This window comes from Prenolepis imparis, unplaced genomic scaffold, assembly GCF_030444845.1.
Source record: "Prenolepis imparis isolate NDT839.2.m4 unplaced genomic scaffold, iyPreImpa1.0 SCAF_7, whole genome shotgun sequence".
Taxonomy (NCBI): domain Eukaryota; kingdom Metazoa; phylum Arthropoda; class Insecta; order Hymenoptera; family Formicidae; genus Prenolepis; species Prenolepis imparis.
This window is the reverse complement of record NW_028141165.1, coordinates 15,144,541-15,166,847: the sequence shown is the minus strand read 5'-3', so window position 1 is coordinate 15,166,847 and position 22,307 is coordinate 15,144,541. Positions and strand designations below refer to the sequence as shown.

Here is a 22,307-nt window from a genome sequence, read left to right as displayed (position 1 = left end):
TTAGATGTCGTTTATGTGATGTCTTTCTTTCCTCTAAAATCGACGCATTGGAGGACTTATTGATATCATAATATTATCATTTTGATGGAGTTATCGGAAGTCCGACTCTTAAACTTGAGTACTTTATGAATTTCTTTTGATAACATATTGCTCACTGGGTTATTACATTAAAATAATGTATAAAAAAAACATTACGCGTCAAGTCCTAAATTTTTTTTAAATTTAGATATAATTTTATTACAATTTTTGTATATTTTTTATATAAAAAAAACAATTAAATATTTACGTACAGTATTTATATACAGTACTTGTCAATGTTTTTACTCAAAAAAAGGAGGACTTTAAGATAGATTAAAGCAGATTTAAAAAAACAGTAAAATAAAAAGTATATTAATTTGAAGCAAGATTAATTGAATTTTAATTGGATAAAACCTTCGAATATTACACTATAGTTTACAAAAAAATATTTTTTTATTATTTTAAACTAGACAAGGTGTTTCTTAGATTTTTGGATGCTGAAAACGATGCCGCACGCCAATTTTGACCAGTACGTTTCAGGTTTCCGAAATAATTGAGGTTAAATATGAAAAAAAATGGCTTTTTTACGATACTAAACAACACAAGCGCGCGCTGCGCGCGCGCTATTGTCCGATTCCATATAGTGATTTTATATAATTTTATTTTAAACAACTGTCAAAATGTTAACCCTCGCGATGACAGCTCGAAGCTACGAATATAACGCATAACGCGAATCGAGGCAGCCAATGAGCATCGCGGAAAAGCGACAACAATAAACTTCGAGATATTCGAGCAATCGACTTTACATGCCTTTTATAGGCCGGTATTCATAGTCCGTTCTCATTTCAAGACCGTCTTAAGTAATGTCTTAAGATGCAAATACGGCTCTGTGATTGGTTAATCACTTCTTAAGATTGTACTTAAGACAGTCTTAAATATAAGAACCGACTATGAATACCGGCCTTAGATATGGATTTGAGACTTTTTTGTGAAAAAGGTTAACGTTATCTAGAAATTCTGATCAGATGTTATGAATATATTCATTCCCTGTAAAATACATTTTTTTTATTTTGATATCTTATTTTCTAGTCATGTTAGCATGAAGGATTTAAATACAGAGTTTTGCTGAGATAGCACCTATGATGATAAAGTTCCTAGTGTCTCATTTTGCCCACTTTGAATTTTTTGAAACAAATGCATTTTCGAAAAAAGTGTTCCAGACAAGAGTTATTTGATCTAAAGAGGGACAAATAATGATAAAATCAATTTTGAAAAAAATAATTTTTTTCCAAAAAAAAACTTCCTTAGGAACATCTCCATACATGAATAGTTTCCAACTTTAATCTTTCAGAACATGACTAAAAAGTAAGATATTGAAATAAAAAAAATACATTTTATAGGGGATGAACAATACATTTGCATGATATTTAATCAGACTTTTCAGATAACGTTAATTTTTATTTATAAAAAAATCTCAAATTTTGCAAAAAAAGCCATTTTTTACACATTAAACCTCAATTATTTTGGAAATCTGACGTGCTAATGAAATTTGATTTGCGGCATTGTTTTCAGCACCCAAAAAATCTATAAGAAACATTTTGTCTGGTTAAAAATAAATTTTTAATGTAAGCTAGTGTTAATTAATGAAAATAATATTTTGTGAAGAACGGCAGAAGAAAATGTGTTATTTCAAACTTTTTTTGGAACAGCATTTCCTTGCATTAGCACTCCTTCGTGTACAGCTCCGCGAAGAATATTTCCGACCCTTTCATGGGCGCGTTTACTATCGATCGAGGGGGGATATAACGTGTAACAGTCGCGTTGCCACGAGTCGAGGAATTGCCTTAGAAAGAGGAAGAGAGAAGGAAAGAGTGATAGATAGGGTGCACTAAGGTGCCACCCCCTTCGGACCGACGACTATAAGTACCGGTCGCGGTCGGTTCGCGCGACTCAATGAGCGTCGTGTGTGATCCCATGCAGGGTATGTGGTATATCGTTTCCGCATTCGCGGAAAAACTACTTGGCGCCGAAGTCGTTTCGATCTATGAATAGATCTTGATCCGCCGGACGGCGGTTCATTTCCATCGCGCAATAGCCGCTCCGATCATCGCCCGACCGGAAAGTTATCGATTCACTCGAGGAAAAGCCAACGAAATATGCACGTGAAATCTTTGAACTGGAATAGCGCGAAGCGAAGAGCATGACTACACAATTTCATGAAATCGAAAAGTTTACGACAAATCTTCGTAATGATTGGATTCCAAATGGAAGACCTGAAGAGTGATTGACCAGGATAGATGTAATGTCGCACGGGATTACCTTGGGAAGTCAACCGAGATGAGGAAGAGTAAATCGAAGGGAAACGTCATCGAGGACGTTTGCGGTTGCTCCGCTCTATCATCGATCATTCACAAAAAGAACTTGAACTCCATTTCAGGTAAGACTATTCTTACAATTAAACTCTATATCCTCTCTTATTTTTTAATTAAATTTAAGTTTATTGATACGTCACCTATCACGAAATGCACATTGGAATGGAAGAAAAAATCGGTTTTCATGCTGAACGCTGATTTATAAGATTTGCATGAAAAACGAAGACATTTCTATTGTTCAATGCTTCTCTTACAAAATATAATATAAAACTGTTCTTCTAATTATCAATGATTAAAGTAATAATTTGATTAAAATTATACTCAACGAAATTCAACGAAGGAATACAAAACAGTACAGCACCATGTCCAAAATTGGAGTTTAAGACATCTTTAAAAAAATCTTTAAGACCTCTTTAAGAAGTCTTATGATATGATATCCAAAAGACATCTTAAAAATATCTTTAAAATGTCTTATGTGCCGATTTTGAACATGGTGCTATCTGCGACTGAAAATACATCAACTGCGTATATTTAAACTTTAAACCATCTGAAATGGGTTTTAATGTCAAAGTCCGAATTTGTCGGCAAGCTGTCCAAAGTTTGTCTACGGTGCGATTCAATCGATTACCATGCACATGTTCTCCAGACCGACGGCAACCTCGGGCGATCGATGACGCTCGGCGTGCAACCTTGAACGAGAAAAGCGAACGCTGATTGCTTACGATTTCCTTCCTGTTCGTAGCAGAGAAACCTCTTCAGGTTCAATACGATTGAAATACTTCCGGTAATCGTCGGCGTCTGGCATCTAGATACCAGATCCTACTTTTATCGGTTTTATACGTTTCTCAATTTCTCCTTCTCGTATTTTCCCTTCTTTTTTTCTCTTCTTCTCTAAATTGCGCCATTTACCTTGTTATTATCATGTCAGTTTTTTATCTTCTCGAGAATTTTTTTTTACTGCTTTAGCAATTATATGCTTTATATTGATTTACCTTTGTAAATATCCAATTTTCAAAATTTTGATATGATTAATAGAGTTCTATTTCTTTTCAAAGAGTTTTAAAAAATGTTTCTAATATATATATAAAACGTTTGATATAACACTAGTTTACAGTCATAAATTATTTTAAACCAAATAAAGTGTTTTTTTATAGATTCTTGGATGCTGAAAACAATGCCACAAATTACCAAATTTCACTAGCACGTCAGATTTCCAAAATAATTGAGGTTTAATGTACAAAAAATGGTTTTTTTTGCGATATTTAAGACTTTTTTGTAAAAAAGATTAACGTTATCTGGAAAGTCTGATTAAATATGATGAATGTATTATTCATCCCTGTAAAATGCATTTATTTCTTTCAATATCTTATTACTTTTTAGTCATGTTATGAAAGATTAAAGCTGAGAATTATTTTTCATATGGAGATGCTCCTGAGGAAAATGTTTTTTTGGAAAAAAATTATTATTTTCAAAATTGATTTTACCATATTATTTGGCTCCCTTTAAATCATACAACTTTTGTCTGGAACATTTTTTCAAAAATGCATTTGTTCCGAAAAATTCAAGGGCAACTAAAATGAGACACCCTATATATAAATATACATTTAGTAGAATCTATCACGATAAGTTATACTGTGTATGTGTATCGATAGTCCTAAACTACAAATTAAGAGTATAATATATGACTTTATCATAGGCGGAATATTTGCTATCTCAGCAAAACTTTGTATTTAAATCCTTCCTAACATGACTAAAAAAGAAAATATTGAAATTTAAAAAATGCATTTTATAAGGGATGAACAATACATTCAATTTCCAGATAACGTTCACTTCTTTCCCAAATAAATCTCAAATGTCGAAAAAAAGTCATTTTTTGCATATTAAATCTCAATTATTTTGGAAACCTGACGTGCTGGTGAAAATTGGCTTGCGGCATCGTTTTCAGCATCCAAAAATTTATAAGAAACATCTGGTTTAAAATAACCAAAAAAAATATTCTTTTCTAAACTAGTGTATTTGAATGTAGAAAATGGGGATTCAAAGAGATACCAGATTTATGTGATATACATCTGACAAAATAACAAAAACTTCAAAAGGCTAAAATCGTCTGAACACGTCAAACGACCATGGCGCGTCAATTCATGCCTCTTATTTTTCTTCTCTTCTTTCTCGTTTTATGTGTATACCCCCTCCACAGATCCACCACAACTACCAGCTGGTTTGTTTCTGGATCTCCGACCCTTCGTAAAAGCTAGCTTTTAGAATCTCTGAAGGCAGTCGGCAGTTAATGGCGCTTACGATTCCTCGAGGTTCTCTCCGCGAGGATCTCGCGCGTTTATTTTTCGTTTATTTTTATTATTAGAAATTTTTCTCGTCACATTTATTATTTCTGCAATTTTTTACCGCGTTTCGTTATTTTTGTTCCGAGATAAATTAATAATTTCGAACGATGGACGTGTACTTCGTCAGAAAAAAATTTCGAGCAAGTAGCATGAATTACGTGATGTCGAAATCGTGTCGTCGGGTTCGCCTTAGTTGCCCCACTACTTCTCGCAATCCCCTCGTGTCTGGACCAAGATTCTCGAGGCCTCGGCAGGTGTAAAACAGTGTTTCCATTCACCTCAAGGAGGTAGCGAAGAGAACAACGACGGAAGTATTTTTCTCATACAAGAACTGCATTAAATGGTGACTTAATTCTATAATTAATTCTATAATTGTCGCATCGATGATAAAATAGTGATAACAGGATCATTATTAATAATAACACAAGATTCTCGAATCTCATGAATTTCAAGAAGCGAGTATCCTTCGTCTTGAAAATATTAAAAAATGTGAAATAATATTTCAAACCTAAAACGATGACAAACTGTAGAAAAAATATAAAAAAAGAATGTAATAGAGGAAATATGTGAAATCATATGTGTGTGAATGTGTGAAAATGTAAGCTTTTATATTAAACTTGCAACTAAATTGCGTCGAAATCGAAAAAGTTATCTATAGTTTTCTGGGCATACAAAGTTGTTATCATGGTTTTCCTCGGAAGAAAAGAGAAGCTGGAGGATCGGCGATTGCTCGCCAGCATGGATACGATGAATGGCGCGATTATCCATCAAATTGACAACGGTAAAATTTCCATCATTGCACACACACACACACATGACATGCAAAACATTGCTATACAACGATTTCGCAAATAATCTGTGAAAAAGATTTTACAATAGTTATATATAGAATACAAAATAAAAATAAATTTCTCTGATGAAATTGTTTTACATCACACTTCTCTCCAAGATTATATAATACATAAAGGGAAATATTTTGTTATTTTACACATATGAGTATATGTGTTTTCGGTAGCGAATCATATTTTCTCGAGCATCCGGTAGGAGCGAATGCAAATATTATGCGGCGGGCGCATATTTCTCATTTCCCTTGTTTGCTTTTCCTGTGGTTTCAATGTTGATTATGGCATAATAACGATTACGCCTTTCGGTCGACAATTTTCATCTGTCGCGTTTCCTTCCTGCTCGCGCATAAAAATCATCAATTCATCGTAATAACAATGCATTTCAAGACTGCATTTAATGCATTTAATCAAATTGATAATAACATCTATATATTACGAATTGATGATATTATTAATGCGCGAAAACAATGCAATAAAATAGTAATAAATTTATAAAACTGTAATATATATTTTAATTATGTAGCATTTTTATTTTTGATATTTATTTCTTTTATTTATACAATATATGGTTCTATTATTATACATAACACATGTTTGCACACACATGTATGTTACATGTTATCTTTTTTTTTAAATTGAAATTCAGTGTAGCTAAAAAACCATTTGTAAAAAAATATAGGTATGTATGAAAGCGTGAAAACCGGCAGCATATTCCGTACACATCGTACTTCTCGTATTCCCATCTATGCTTCAATGCCTTGTAATGGCATACATTTATCATTCATGCGCATAGTTGGCACAGGTTATTATTACATAGTCAAGTGGCTTTTCATCGAGGACTCAAGTTTCAAGCATGTGTCGGAGCATACATCAATATATAATAATCGATCAATAACTCGTACGAAGCAGATCATCACTTAAATCTAAAAATTGCATTTCCCCAAACGGGAACAAAATCAAGGAATATAGTTTTGAATATCTTTTGCTTTCTTTACAACAGTAAATTATATTATTAATAACATTAAATTATATTATTAATTTACAATAAAAAATTGTTATTATTTTAAACCAGACAAGATATTTCTTATAGATTTTTGGATGCTGAAAAGTCAATTTTCAGCACGTCAAGTTTCCGAAATAATTGAGGTTTAATAAAAAATGACTTTTTTGCAATATTTGAGATTTTTTTGTAAAAAAAAGTTAACGTTATTTGAAAATTTTAACCAAATGTCATGAATGTATTGTTTATCTTCTATAAAATATATTTTTTTTTATTTTGATATATTTCTCTATTTTTTAGTCATGTTATAAAAGATTAAAGCTGGGAACTACTTCTCATAGAGGGACGGGTGTCCCTATACATTGAAAATATCATGATAAATATTATAATAAATATCATAATCGAATCTACATACAATGGAATGGCTTACACATCAAACTGACATAACGTTACTACTAAATGGAACGCGATAATAATATCTAAAAGGCCTTGGAAAAGCGCATATTACTTGAAGTCGCGAATAGAAGTGACGTTAATTGAAACGTACTTGGATGTATTATTTAACAGCTTTACACCTTGTGGAACACCTTCGAACTTGCGTTACAAATAAGATTAAACTTATAAAATTAAAAAAAAGTTTTACATATATAGATAAATTTAAAATTGCAAAACTTCTTATTTATAGATAAGAGAGACTAGTATCATGCGAAATCACAGTAATATCCGGGGATCGATCAGTCAGTTTTAAATATTTCTCAGATATTTTTTGTGTGTTATTTGCATATATTGTTTGTTTTAATTACACTGGTCAATAAAAAAAACCTTTGTTTGCCAAGGATGTTTGAACGAATTTTAAGGTATTTTGGAGATACTGAATTCAAAAATGACAACAGTTATGCCGAATGGCTCTAGTTTTTGAGAGATAATGGATACTCAAATTACGATTCTATCCCAATATGATCTGCAGCTACTGACATATGCAACAAAGTTTCGTCTGTCTTTTTATTCTTTAATATTGTTTTTATCTCCAACGTGATCCTGATGATCTACATAAAAGAAAATTGTACAATACACACAGCATTTTTCTATGAATTAATTGTGTTATCTGAATCAGCTTTGTTTTTGTTATTTTACTGAATACAACGCCATTAAGTATTTCATATATACATATACTTTTGAGATGATTTGAGACGGTTTCCATATGATTTGGGGATAGGCTATGCCTGACCATTATATTTTTGTTTTTTTTATGGGGCACTCAAAAATTAGAGCCAATCTAGAAAAACCAATGCCATATTCGGAATCAGTGACACAAAGAGAGTTACCCTAAAATCGATCTAATATAATTGGGAATAAAATCAGTGTTGAACAGTGTTATTGATTTTCCTTTCAGTTTATTCTCAATTTTTACAAGAGAAAAGGAATAAACAATTTTAGGAAAGATGAAAGAAAAGTAATGTTTAATAATGCTTCAAAGGTTGAGAGTTGAAAGAGATCTCGCATGACGTGTCGGCCACCTGTAGCTGACCCAAATATTGATCAGGCTGAAAGATGGCCACGCCTGGCTTCACACTCGCATTGCTGCGACCCCTTTGGCATCCCCTGCTTCTTTCTCTCTCTCTCTCTCTCTCTCTCTGTCTTTTGCCACCCTTTTCTAGTCTCTCTATCTCTCTCTCCTTCTCTCTCTCAATCGTTGCCACCGTTGCGGCCCTATACCGCATGCGGCGATGCGCTGCTCCTGGTCCGTGAATTCGCAGCTGATTATGAACAAGTGCGCCGTTACTGTTTCAGCCGCCTTCATGCACGTACGTGACAATATCGAGGAGTTGGGTAAAGTCGCCGACGACACAGACTTGCTGTTCCTAAAGGGTCTCCTCGACAGCCCGGTCGTCACATCTCTTGTGAAGGTGAGTGTACACATTTTATCTCTAAAATCGAAGTGGACCGAGAGATCATCCACGATGCGAGAGTACTCGAGTAACTTTGATCTTCTTTAGCTTGGCAAATCGAATTTTTTATCACATATCGGTGAATTCACGTTATATGAAAAACCCTGTCAGAAACTTATCATCTTTTGTCATCTATATTTATTTGAATTTTTTTAAGAAAAAAATATGCAAAATTGAATTATTGGAAAAAAGTTTATTTTTTCAAATTTTTTAATTGCCTTATATTTATATTTCTCTCTGTTGTAGACATGAAAAATCTCAATGAAAAATGATAGCAATTTGCCTTGCACAACTAGCGAATTCTATATATATATGCATGAGTGGATACAATTTCGCTTTATACGCTACGCATGGCTTCCATGTGCACATCCATGTGCTTATTAAACAGTGTTTGCTATGGTCGCGAAAATTTACGAGAAACATGGATTTACGAGCGAATATCTCTCTCTCTCTCTCTCTCTCTCTCTCTCTCTCTCTCTCTCTCTCTCTCTCTCTCTCTCTCTCTCTCTCTCTCTCTCTCTCTCTCTCTCTCTCTCTCTCTCTCTCTCTCTCTCTCTCTCTCTCTCTCTCTCTCTCTCTCTCTCTCTCTCTGTCGGAATATCTTTCTAATTCGTTGCGTCATTAAATGAAAAATTAAAACATTTGCGCGAGTGTTTTGGCCATCTGTTCAAATGCTCCGTGTCGTTGAACCGATGGCTCGTTTCCTTGAACGCGTTCATCTCGTCAATAAAACGCTGATCTAAATTGGTGAATGCGCTTACATAACTAAAACGAATTAACTTTGCTATAAATCAGAGAATATTTGAATGTGTGCTTTTATGCGTTTTCCCTAAGTACAATTCTAAATTTAGGTTTGCACGAATCAAAGAGCGAGCAATATAACTAATTATAAACTGCAGCATTTCATAAACCTATACTTATTGTTTATCCTCTTACGGATATAACTATAATACATAATACATAATTGTATACTATTTGACTAATATATTTATTTATTACATTTATTGCATTGAAAAATATTTTCATTTAATATAATATTGAATTAATCTAGCATGGGCATTGCAAAATATAATTGATTGTTAATAATTTAAGATTGTCTATTGAAACTTGTGCAATGTTAAACATTATTTAAAATATTTTAATTTGGATCGAATGTTATATCGAGAATAATTTCACAAAGCGTTCTATACATAGTTGTCGATTCGCTTATATCGTCTAATTACGTGCGTAGCTGGGCGATGTATGTGTGTATAATTAGCTTACAAGAATGAATAATATCATCTCACTGGAATCTGGTCGAGTGAGAACGCCACGCGGCTAGGATAGAAAACAAACTCGTTCGTTGCTCATTAGTTAACTCGGTATAAAGAAAAAGAGAAAAATTTGGAAACACACATGGTGTGTTGTTTTTTTTCTTCTTCACTCTACATACCTTCACGTATCTGCGTCACACACTTAAAACATCCACGACACCCACGCTATTTCGGTTGCGACACACTTCCCTAACGCGAAGAATACCGCGCCTTCGATGAAAATATTACCGGTATGAGAAACATCGCGACGCGATGCAATTTGTTTTATATCAATGTAATACATTCTGATTATATACAGAGTGTCCTAGAATTAGCGGATCACCTGTTAAGGGGATCCTAAAGCCGTCCTGTTTTACTAAATAGAATAACAAATGCTTTTCCACGATTAAAGTACATAGAAACAAAGTCGGAACCTATCGATTTTATGTTAAAAACAAAGAAAATTAAAAAATAAAAAATGTTTTTTATTTTTAATATAAAATCGGTAGATTCCGGCTTTGTTTTTATATGTACTTTAATCGTGAAAAAGCATTTGTTATTCTATTTAACCAATAAAAAGAGCATGTAGAAAAATAATCGTTTTGTCAGTAAAACAAGACGGCTTTAGGATCCTCTTAACGGGAGATTCCTAAGGTTATTTGGAAACGATTTTTCTCACCAAAAATATCAAAGCACCAATAATTTTCAAGTTATAAGCGATTGAAAATAAAAGCTTTTTCGCAAACTAAACCTTGTGAAAATAAAATATTAACAAAAATATTAACTACATTCTTTAGTTAATTTCAGATAGAGTTTACTTTGATAGAATTTTAATTTAAGACTTAAGTTAGGTTAGGTTAGGTTACAAAGATACATGATGGCAAAAATTGAGAACATGCAAGAAATGATGACCTTCCTTTCGACATTTTCGCTGAGAAAAAATCATCTCCAAATAAGCAATCTCCTATTAACGAGTGATACGGTAAGTCTAGGACACCCTGTATATATAAGAAAATATATATATATTATATAAATCTTTTCATTTTCTCCATCGAGTGCGCAATCGCTTGCATGTGCATTTTTCCCTTGTTCGAGTCCACATTCCGCCAATTTACCTGACACGCAAGTAAAACATGTGACTTCAGGTAGAGAGAGCGTTTGGTGGCAAGAAATCATTAAAGAATCGGCTCACGTTTCCCGTTTTTAATGCCGGATTGAGCCAACAATAGAAACTGCTGACAAACACGATAGAATGACCATATCTTTCTTGAAAAACTAAGTTGCGAAAAATCTTTAGGTAGCAAAAAGAAATGTAATTAAGATACAGATAATTGATTGTTGAAAACAAGGAAGAAGAAACAAATTAAAAATATTTGTCAAACTCTTGATAACGCCTGAATAAGACAGAAATTATTCCACCGTTTCTCATATGTATACGTATAAAGGTATATTATATTATAATTTATACAAATAAAACTTTGACGCGCGAAAAGAGAATTAAGATTTATGGTAATCCCCGACGAACTGTAAAACTTGCTCTTTTAATGCCGGATAATTGGCTGACCTCGTAGAAACCTCTCTTAATTGGACGGGTCATAGGTGCCGTAGAGTCTCCGTAGAGTCATCGCTTGCTCACAGAAATCCACGCGAGCGTGTCACAGTAGTAGATACACGAAGCTTACATGCGTGTTTCTGCAAGTGTATAAGACGATATGATTTCAGTCGAGGAGTCGGCTTTGTGATCGTACGAGAAGAAGTGGGAGAAACATACAACATGTGTGTTAACTCATATGTAGGTGGGTGACAGGACTGTAAGCGTGATTATAATGATTGTACCGGAAATGGAACAGCGTATTGAATCCTTTCGTCCCCAATTGCAGCTATTCTTCTATACATAGAATTACACTTACAAAGAACTGAAGATAGAAATCAAATATTTCACTTGTATCAATAACGTTCTAAATGAAGAGAATAGATATACAAATGTTTTTGCAATTTGTTTCTTTATGAGAAAAATGAAGAAAATGAAAAAATGAAGAATAGAAAAAAAGAGAGGAAAATCCATCATTTATTTTAAGGTGCATTTTTAAATGTTTGGAATATTCCTGCATTGTCTGAAGAAGTTTGGCCTTGCTTTGAACAGACTTTGACACAATTTTAACTTGAGAGCTTAATTTTACATACATGTAATGTTTAAAATCAAAAACTGTTGCGAGAAGTGATGACCTCTCGATAATTTTGCTACTCCAAATCAGCCAAGGAATACGCAGTCCTAAAGAGTTCTCAAGGGTCCTAAAGAGTCAATCAAAGGCCGCATTAACAATCGTAGCCGGTCTCATTCAAGCGATGACCTTGGAATAGTGGCCTCTGGACGAGCAGTTACGTTCCTGGAGTGAGTGTTGCATGCCACAGGAGAGGAAGGACCCCCACCTGTTCTCCAACAGGCCTGAACGGGCTGCCTACGCAAGGAGGGAGGTAGTAGTCGACGTCAGTAGGCGCGGCAGTTTTCTGATGCTGCTTACCTACGCAAGAAGTGTCGCGCGACATACTGAACCTGAATATCATCTTCGTCAGCATCTACGTAGTAGTATATGCTACTCTCTTGCCGCGTAGTAGATAAATCTAATTTCCCTTTGTGTGCCTGATTCTCGCCGATCGATACCAGTCGTGAGGACATCGACACGACCGCGCTTTAGTCTTCATCGGTCTACTCGGAGCACCGCGTCATATACAGCTCTTTCTCCAGGTGAGCGTCGTTTCTGAGGAATGCAGAAAGAATATCTACGAAAAGCTATCTATAACATTATCCTTTCATCGGCTTTATGAATCCTTTTGTAAACGAAACGTAATTATTTTGTAAAGTTATTTGCAAAAGCGCGAGAAAAACACGTTAAAATATCGTTAGCGATTTACGTTTTACGTTTTAGTCGGTAATTAAAGATTCAGATGTGCACTGATATGACGAAACAGTGAAATTGATGGGATTGCTGTATATAACTTGACTCTGCCAGAGTTGCAAGCCAGAATAAACGATAGAAAGAGGTCAAGAACGCACAATCTCCTTTTGTAAACGGTAAAGCAAGCGAAGAGTCGACTCATTTGATGATATTCAGAAAAAAAATCGAGGAAACGAGCGTTTTTTAACCGCGATTCTTGATTCAAAACATGGCGTGATTATTATTCTATGCAGATGAGATATGGCTTCTCATTCATCATCGGAGAGATCGCTGCAAATCGAACGTTCCGTTCCTTCAAAGAAACACGAGCGATTCACCTCTCAAAGGATCTCGCGATCTCTGCGGCAAAGTGGATAAATAAATGCCCGAACTCTTTATGGTCCATAAAGATCCAGCTGTATGGCTGTAGTAAGTGCACGTCTGGCATAGATTCCGGCAAATCTCGTATTTTAATGGAATTGGAAATCAATACGAGTTTGGTGAAACTATATATATTAAGAAAAATGAAATTATTATATCAAGTTGATAATCCATGACAAATTAACTTTTGCTAAATCTCGCGTTATAAATGTTGATTCTTTGACAAATTGCGTTTGAAGCTTGAAGCACACATGTGTTTTGAACAAATAAATCGAAAAATTTCCGAGAAGCCATTACTTTCGACCGATCATTAATTACTAATAAATCATCCATCAGTTTCGTAACATGCGTCGAGTATGTGAAAAATTCTCGTTTAATACTGATAATTAGTAAAGCCATGTAATGAGCTTTGATGAAATTGAGATTACGACTCTTAAGGAGAAATAATTCGACGATGAATCATCGACTTCTGACGATAATCTGTTTTTTATTCGACTGCAGACTGTATATTATGCACATGTAGAATTGAAAAAAGATTAGCAGAGCCTATACATTAACTGAATAATTTTTTCTGAATATTCCATACTTTTTAGATTATTCTGCATTTAAAAAAATCTATCATGAAGCAATAGAGATTATATTTACTAAAAGTTTCAGTATTATTTGGATATTCAAAACTCTTAAACATGTCGTCGAACGATTCGTGATTGACCTACTTTTCTAATTACTCATTCATTGTAAACTCTGTATCGTATATTTCTCTATATATTTCCAAGCAAGCATGTAATGAACTAAATGACTTATGTGTCAATTAGATTAACTCTAACCCAATTAAATGCTGTCAGCATCATCACTATTACTCTTTTACTCTGATCATTAACAATGTATCAACGCCTAGATTTCTTTCCAATCGCTTTCAATACATTTTGAAAGTGTGCGTGTGTATATTTACATGACTTCCATAATTCAACTATATATTTAAAGAATATTTAATTTCTCAGAGCTAATTTGCTTAAGTTTTTTTATTATGCACATTCTTTAACTCATAAAAAAATACATTAACTCTCTATTATTATATATCTATACATAGCCTAAATCGTTTAGACACATCTTTATTTACGTAACTCTTTTTAATAAACCTTTTTCTCTATAAAATATATTTTTAAAAATCTTATAGGTTAAAATTATGCTGCAAAATTGCTTTTGATAACAATGTACGGGTAATTTAGATTCATATGATATAAATGTGCAAAAAAGTAGGTCACACCAGAATTAAGTCGACTTAACGAACATTGTTGCAAAGACGGAAATACACAGGTAAAAGAAATTTGTTGATTCAACAGCATGTGTAGTTTCTCCACTTGCTTTCTCTCTCTCTGATGAATGGAAAACAAGACAACCGAGAGATTTCGCGTATTATCTCATGGTGAATTTAATAGAAAACCCTTCCTCGACTTTCACTGGCAAGAATTATGTATAAACTAAAAAATATTACTAGCACATATTTTCGATAAACAATATCGAAAATCAACACATTGATATCTTTTATAAAAAAAATAAAGAAAATACACAGAATCGGTAGATACATAATGCAAAATAGTTTACATATTAATCAAAATAATAAATATATATAATAAATATAGGAAAAAATAGGCATATATTATAATAATTATAATATTAATACAATATGTAGGAAATATAAAGTGCGTTAATAGGTAAAAGTTATCGAAAATGCGCTAGCATATAAGAGAAAGGATCGCAAAAGAAATATACCTCTAGAAGATCCACCAGAGAGAAACCAGTTTTTAACAGAGATTTTGATATGAAATTTCTGTATGGTCCAGGTCCAGGAGCGTCTGGAGGATCCGCCGGTGCCCGTGGAACCGGTATGCTCGTCCGTCTGTGACATCGTTGACGAAGTGTGTCACGCCTTTCGAGACTCCAGGAACCCGTACGCTAAGGAACTGGTGAATCTTCTCAGCAATTCGTATCTAAAGGCGCTCTTGGAGACGCACGACGCAGTTGTTGAACGCAAAGAAGCGTCTTCTAAAGCGGTTTCTCCCGTAGTGACAATGCCGACAAACAAGAAGGAAGCAGTGCCTATCAGGATGGTCGGTCTTAGGAGACAACCAGACGAACCCTTGGTAAGTTTACCTCATAGATATCCTATAGAGAGAAAAGATTTGCGTCAAAGAGCAAATACAAATTGTTCTTGTTTACCATTTGAAAAAAAATAATACTAATTTACAGCCAAAAATTATTTTAAACCAAAGTGTTTCTTATAGATTTTTGGGTGCTGAAAATGATACCACAAACCAAACACTAGTCCCAAAATAATTGAAGTTTAATGTGTGAAAAATGGCTTTATTGCTATACTTGAGATTTTTTTGTAAAAAAGGTTAACGTTATCTGGAAAGTCTGATCAAATATCATGAATATATTATTATTCATCCCCTATATAAAATGCATTTTTTATTTCAATATCATACTTTTTAGCCATATTATGGAAAATTAATGCTATTTTTCATATGGAGATACTGCTAAGGAAAAAAAATGTTTTCAGTGCTTCTTCTTTTCTAATACTGCATGCTTTGTTAAAATATGTATAGCTTATAGTTTTCGAAAATCATTATTGATTGATGCTTTATTAATCCTTATAGTGATATAAATTTTTGTTTCTAGGGTCTGACAGTACAAGTCGATGAATCTGGAAATATGATTATTGCTAGAATTCTCGGTGGCAGCACGGCAGCTCGTCAAGAGCTTCTAAGGATAGGCGAAGTAATACTCGAGGTCAACGGTAAAGCAGTTCGAAACCCGGACGAGCTTCAACAAGCAATCCAGGAAGCCAAAGAGAATCTATCTCTAAAATTGGCTCCAGGTATCGCTATCGACACGAACCGACTTCTCAAATCTACAGTAAGTGCACCAAGTTATTTTTTTCCGTCTCGATGCTTCCGATAACTGTTACGTTTGCGTTCTTTTTCACGATGCTCGTTCAAGTGTAGAGAAGAATACAATGTCGCGTGATAATCGCGGAGCAATGCAAATCATAACTCATGCGATTCGTATTTTACTTGATTTATCGTTACAGTGTTACATGAGAGCTCTTTTCGATTACGATCCGTCGGAGGATACGCTTCTACCTTGCAGAGAAATTGGCTTGCCCTTCCAAAAGGGCGACATCCTCCAAATTGTCGACCAGGCTGATCCGAACTGGTGGCAGGCGCGAAGGGTGGAGGGCGAAAATCTCGGATCACCCGGACTGATACCCTCCCTAGAATTGGAAGAGCGCAGAAAAGCTTTCGTGCCGCCCGAGGCCGACTATGTTCACAAGATCAGCATTTGCGGCACCAGGATATCCAAGAAGAAAAAGAGGAAGATGTATCAGTCTAAGTCGAACGGTGAGTTCGACGCTGCCGAGCTGCTTCTTTACGAAGAGGTCGCCCGAATGCCGCCATTCCGACGCAAGACCCTAGCTCTGGTCGGGCCACGTGGCGTAGGTCGACGGACTCTGAAAAACAGATTGATCAACAGCGACCCCGAGAAATTTGGCACCATCGTACCCTGTAAGAGACATTTGATTAATTAATGCGTTTCGTCAAATGTGAATAAGATGGATTAATTTATAATATTATTTATTAATTGACTTTCCTAAGGGTTGCAATGGCGCTTTTTTCCAAAGAGCGTTTCCGAACCTTTTACAAAGCTATTATCACAATACACCTTCTAAGGGCCTGACCTTAAACGACTTTACAATTACAGATCCCTGTCTCCCTCTTCCCCCTATCCACCATTCTCCTTCTCTTCCTTTCCTGTCTACAATTTTCTTCGTATCCTTAGCGTTCCTCCTTTCTGTCTCTGTTTCGCTTCTCCTTTTCCCCTCGTCATTCCTCCATTTCCTCTTCCTCCTTTCTCCTTTCCTTATTTAATCCTGTTTCTCCTTTCTTCTTCCTCCAATCCACTCATCTTCCATTATCCTTTATCCCAAGCAGACATGTGGAATATTTTTTGCCTTGAACTAGATTCGAACCTGTGACCCTTCGCACACCAATCTGTGACTCTACGTGCTAAGCCACATGTCACCCCAAATGGATTAATTATCATATTCGGCAACAAACAATCTCTCTTTTAAGATACATCGAGGCCGCCTAGAGTTCTCGAGGAAGACGGCAAGAGCTACTGGTTCACCGATCGCGAGATGATGGAGACTGATATCAGGGAGCACAGATTCCTGGAACATGGTGAACACGGTGGACATTTGTACGGCACGAAATTGGATTCTGTGCGAGAATTGATAAGAGCCGGCAAGATGTGCGTGTTGGATTGCAGTCCGGCCGCACTCAAGATCCTTCATAACAGTACCGAGTTCATGCCTTACGTTATATTCATCGCGGCGCCCGGGATGGAGCAACTCAAGTCTTTATACGATCTCGGTAGATCAACCGGTGCCAGCAGTCGGAATCTAACGGTATTTCAAATTCAAAACTTACTTATTACATTCTGTAAAAATTGTCTTCCCTGCGTCTATTAAATTTTTCTCTCTATGCTCGCTTTAGAGCTCCTATTCTGTCGATTTTCATTGTGTGACGCTGGCAATTCATATACATATATGCGAAATTTATTTGTATTTAGTTTTATTTTTTGTGTTATTCCATCAGTTTAGTTAATAAATTTTGTTGTAAAAATTCAATGTTGGCTTCGCTAGTTCGACCGCCAGAGTTCCATCAGATACAGTTCGAGAAGAGCCAGGACGCTGGAATCCCTCGCATCTTTATATGAGGTTTGTGTTGCATGACATTTATATACATATATAATTTATATACATTTATATGATATATATACATTTATATATCATGTTATTTATATTTTTATATTCGATATCCTCAGTTGCAATTTTAATATTCTCCCACGTAGAGCATGCATTTATAATATCCTTAATTTAGAATGTAAGATTATTTTAATATGTAGTTATAAAATTAACTATTGGATATTCTAATATCGCATGTTTTTTTTAGAATAAAATCTATATCATAAAATAAAACCAAAAATGTCATGTTCTTTTGACAGGTGACAATAGAGAACCTCAAGGAGAGAGAAGCGACAACTGGTCACGTGACCAGCTATTCGTGATTGGCTGGCATAATATGTACTATTTGGACATTGCGACGCCAATGCAGTATAACCTCACAGTACGTCACACATTTGACATTTTTCGGTGTGCACTGCGTATACTGCATTGGCGTCGCAATGTCCAAATAGTACATATTATGCCAGCCAATCACGAATAGCTGGTCACGTGACCAGTTGTCGCTTCTCTCTCCTTGAGCTTCTCTAGGTGACAATCAATCCCGCGTCATTTATTATTGTAAAATATATCAATCTATCATATTAATCAATTTTTAAACTATTACGATTGAAGTTACAGGAAAACAAGTAACACATTTGCGATTTCGTCAAAATTGTATTTCACAAACATTTATTGTAAAATAACTACGTATACCTAAAAGAAAAATTATTTTGAAAATAATACAAACAAATAAGATTTGAAATACACTCTAAACACTATTAGGCTTATTATCCAGTTTGTGTTGCGTGTATTTCCTCAAAATAATATATAATTTTTCTTTTAGATACACTCTTGTGTAATATACTGTATCGCATTAAAGCATCATTTTGCTCCTGACTCCTCACCGACCATGTTGGAATTGTGACGTCAGAGGCGAAAAAACACACGTTAAAAATTCTTAGATGCCACTCGAAATAAAAAGATATTTCGATGAACCAGCACTTTAGATGGCTTTAGCACACTCTTAAAATACCTCGAAAACTATCCTTTTCCTTTTATAATCAATCAACAGTTGTAAAATGACCATAATATGAGGCCCAATCCGTCTAGTCTTTGCACATGCGCAGTCATTCCGCATGATAAAATCTAATATCACGATCACATTTTACGCTTGTTGATTGACTGTCAAGGGAAAAGAATAGTTTTCAAGGTATTTTAAAAGTGTGCTAAAGCCATCTAAAGTTAGTTTCATCAAAATATCTTTTTATTTAGAAATGGCATCTAAGAATTTTTAGCGTGTGTTTTCTCGCCTCTGGCGTCACAATCTAACATGGCCGCGACGAGGACCCAGGAACCTTAAAAGAAAATATTTCATACAATAAACAAGTTAAATAATTAATTAATTTTTTAATAGGAAGATGATTTGAGATCCACGTTGGAGGAGTCTGCGGCCTTGCAAAGAGCCTACGAGAAGTACATCGATCTGGTAATCATAAATGAGGACTTTGACAATACCTTCAGGCAGGTGATTGAAGCTTTGGATGCCTTAGCTACGGAGCATCAATGGGTGCCAGTCAATTGGATTTACTAATTGGTTCTCGAATGCAGCATTTGATGTGACAGAAAAATAATTAAAAAGCTATGTGCCAGTTTTACGCGCGAATAAACGATGAAGGTTTTATTACTACTAATGTCACATTTGAAAACTGCGTGAGATTGCACTATACACAAAGTGCAAATTGTTCTCCTATATTCAAAGTAAAACTCCGTTTATCGCGCAATTAAAAAGAAACAAGGCACGTATGATCAGAGTACAAAGAATGTTACACTTCGTGCCGCATACAGCGCAATCAAGAGAATCTCATTGCCGTTTATAATTAAAAAATGCAATGTAGCGTTTACATTAGCTTTTTATAAATTACTAAAATACGACCCGTTCTATATGTACGGAATCTAAATATACAATCATTCGTTTTTGATAAATAGAACAATGAAGATATAGGAGAGCCTACTTGTATCTAAGAATTTGATACTTTTTTTATAATAGAGAGAGAGAGAGAGAGAGAGAGAGAGAGAGAGAGAGAGAGAGAGAGAGAGAGAGAAGGCCATAAAACGCTGCATTTTTTACTGCCAATTTCTACAACGACTATATTAACAACGGGTCGATTGATGTAAGAGTAGTATCAGACTGCCGTCCAGTTAATTTTAGCGTATTTTTAATTTAATTAACGAAACACGTGTACATACATGGTTATTTACATGTTGGAGTCGTCCATTATACGTTTATTTCGTGTGTTTCGTTTGCTTTTTTTGATTTGTTTCATTTCACTACTCGTGCACGTTAACAATATAAGTATATATATTCCTGGCATAGAGTGCCTTAATAACGCAAGCCTATAATTGGGTTAATGCGAAGACCTACTATGTCGAGACAGACTCGTCTTTTACATTCACAGAGAGTTTTATAGACACAACTAATAAATGTGGTTTTTTTTCTAATATCGGACGGACAGTCACATGTGTGCACGCACACACATTCGATTCCACATTTTCAATTCCACCGATACCTTCCAAAATGTATCCGTTTACAGATTAAAATCTGTATGACTTTATATAGATATATATAGATATAACAAATGTAATAAATTAAATAACTACACCGAAACACTTTTGTCCTGTGCCGAAAAGAGCAACGTGATGCACGATATATGAAATAAAGTTTATTGAAAATATTTGTTACAAATTAGAAATATATAACAAATGAATTATTATTTCAATATTCTTATCCCCAATTTTTCTTCCAATAATCTTAAAAAAACATTAAACTAAATTATCATGTAAAATATAAAATTATTTAATACATTTTGTTATCTTCACAATAATTATAAACGAAATATAATAATCTATCAAATTTAATTTAATAATATGCTACTTTTTTATGAAATCGAATCAATTTTAGATCATTTTTATATTACAGTCGATATAATTATAATTATTATTTCACTTTATATATATTACATCGAAAAAGCAATATATAAATAATTACTCATTAGATGGGAGCATTGAATAACTCTCTTCTCCACTACACCCCAATAACTTCTCCATTTCTCTATTAATTAACCAAAAATCGACATCAAAAGCCTTAGAGAGATACTCAGCAAGGTCAGTATTACAGGTTGACAAATGAAAGCCGCTTGATGTTGTAGTATCTTTATTAGAATTTAAAAGATCATCTAAAATATTTGATCTGCACAAAATTTTTATTGTTAATTTTGTGCAGATCAAATATTTTAGATGATCTTTTAAATTCTGATATTTATAAAATTATTTATATTTATTATTTGTACTATTATTTGTACTTGATAATTATATATTTGACACGTGATTTACAAGCAAGACTTTATGGTTAAAGTATGGCATAAATATATTTATATATGTATGTAATAAACACATTTTAAAAATCTGAATTTTATTTTTTTATTCATTATACACAATTCTGTTAATTATACACAAAAGTACGTAAATGATAAAAAAAAACAGTAGTAATCAATTTATCGATATTCCTCTTACCTCGTTGGTATAAATTTTTGAAGTACCGTTGACACGATGATGAACTTTGACTAAATGTATCATTAATTTAAGACTCAAATTCTTTAAATTGTTCGCAAATCTCGCATTTCTTAATTGATAAAAGTTGGTGTTTTTTATAGTACAATAACTACATTTTATTTCGTTGTTTTTTGTTGTTGAATAAGATAACTCTTTTGAGGTATAATAAAATATCAGAATGTTTGTATATTATATATGATGTCTTATATTTAAATTCATGAGATATTTTTTATCACAAATACTGCATGTTGAACGCACAGATTCCTCTTTATATTTTATAAAATAATTCCATATCCATGTACAATTCAATGATGGTGAGCTTTCCAACAAGGCAGGGATCCGGACAACAAAATTAGGGTTCGGTTTCGGTTACGGTTTAATAAACTATTTAATAACTGTTCCGGTTCCAGTTTCGGTTTTTTGATAAATAAAAAAACCGAAATCGTTTAAATTATGATTTTTTCGGTTACGGTTCCGGTTTTTAAAAATTTTTACTTTTTGTTTTTCTAATTAAATTAATTTCTAAATTATATTACTTTAAAAAATTATTATTAATTTTTATGCTATATAAATAAACAACACTTCATATTATACATGAAAATATATTTAGATATTAGGTATATAATATAGATACATATATAAATATATTTTCATATGTCATAAAAATTAATAATAATTTTTTAAAGTAATATAATTTATACTTTATATATATATATAATATAAAATATATATATATATATAATATAAAATATATATATATATATGATATAATAT

General features: G+C 33.8%; 1 protein-coding gene across 4 annotated transcripts; it reads left to right on the top strand.

Annotated features, from left to right (window-relative positions):
- Nucleotides 1-1,997: 1,997 nt before the first annotated feature.
- On the top strand, nucleotides 1,998-20,659 carry Vari (MAGUK p55 subfamily member vari). 4 transcript variants are annotated; one of them, XM_083041815.1, is made up of 8 exons: nucleotides 2,000-2,455; nucleotides 8,369-8,484; nucleotides 14,980-15,279; nucleotides 15,818-16,054; nucleotides 16,230-16,704; nucleotides 17,272-17,606; nucleotides 17,844-17,918; nucleotides 19,339-20,659. In XM_083041815.1, exons 1-8 carry the CDS (start codon nucleotides 2,356-2,358, stop codon nucleotides 19,513-19,515), a joined length of 1,815 nt encoding a protein of 604 aa, XP_082897941.1. In that variant the 5' UTR covers nucleotides 2,000-2,355; the 3' UTR covers nucleotides 19,516-20,659. The 4 variants fall into 4 exon arrangements, with proteins under 4 accessions (XP_082897943.1, XP_082897941.1, XP_082897942.1 ...); XM_083041816.1 differs by lacking the exon at nucleotides 2,000-2,455 and adding an exon at nucleotides 5,142-5,513; XM_083041817.1 differs by lacking the exon at nucleotides 17,844-17,918 and having other exon boundaries at nucleotides 1,998-2,455.
- The last annotated feature ends 1,648 nt before the right edge of the window (nucleotides 20,660-22,307 follow it).

Coding starts and splice junctions, on each gene's coding strand:
- Vari (XM_083041815.1), top strand. CDS start 2,356: ATGAGGAAGAGTAAATCGAAGGGAAACGTCATCGAGGACGTTTGCGGT. Junction 15,280..15,817: donor GACAACCAGACGAACCCTTG/GTAAGTTTACCT, acceptor TTTTGTTTCTAG/GGTCTGACAGTACAAGTCGA. Junction 17,607..17,843: donor CCAGCAGTCGGAATCTAACG/GTATTTCAAATT, acceptor TGGCTTCGCTAG/TTCGACCGCCAGAGTTCCAT.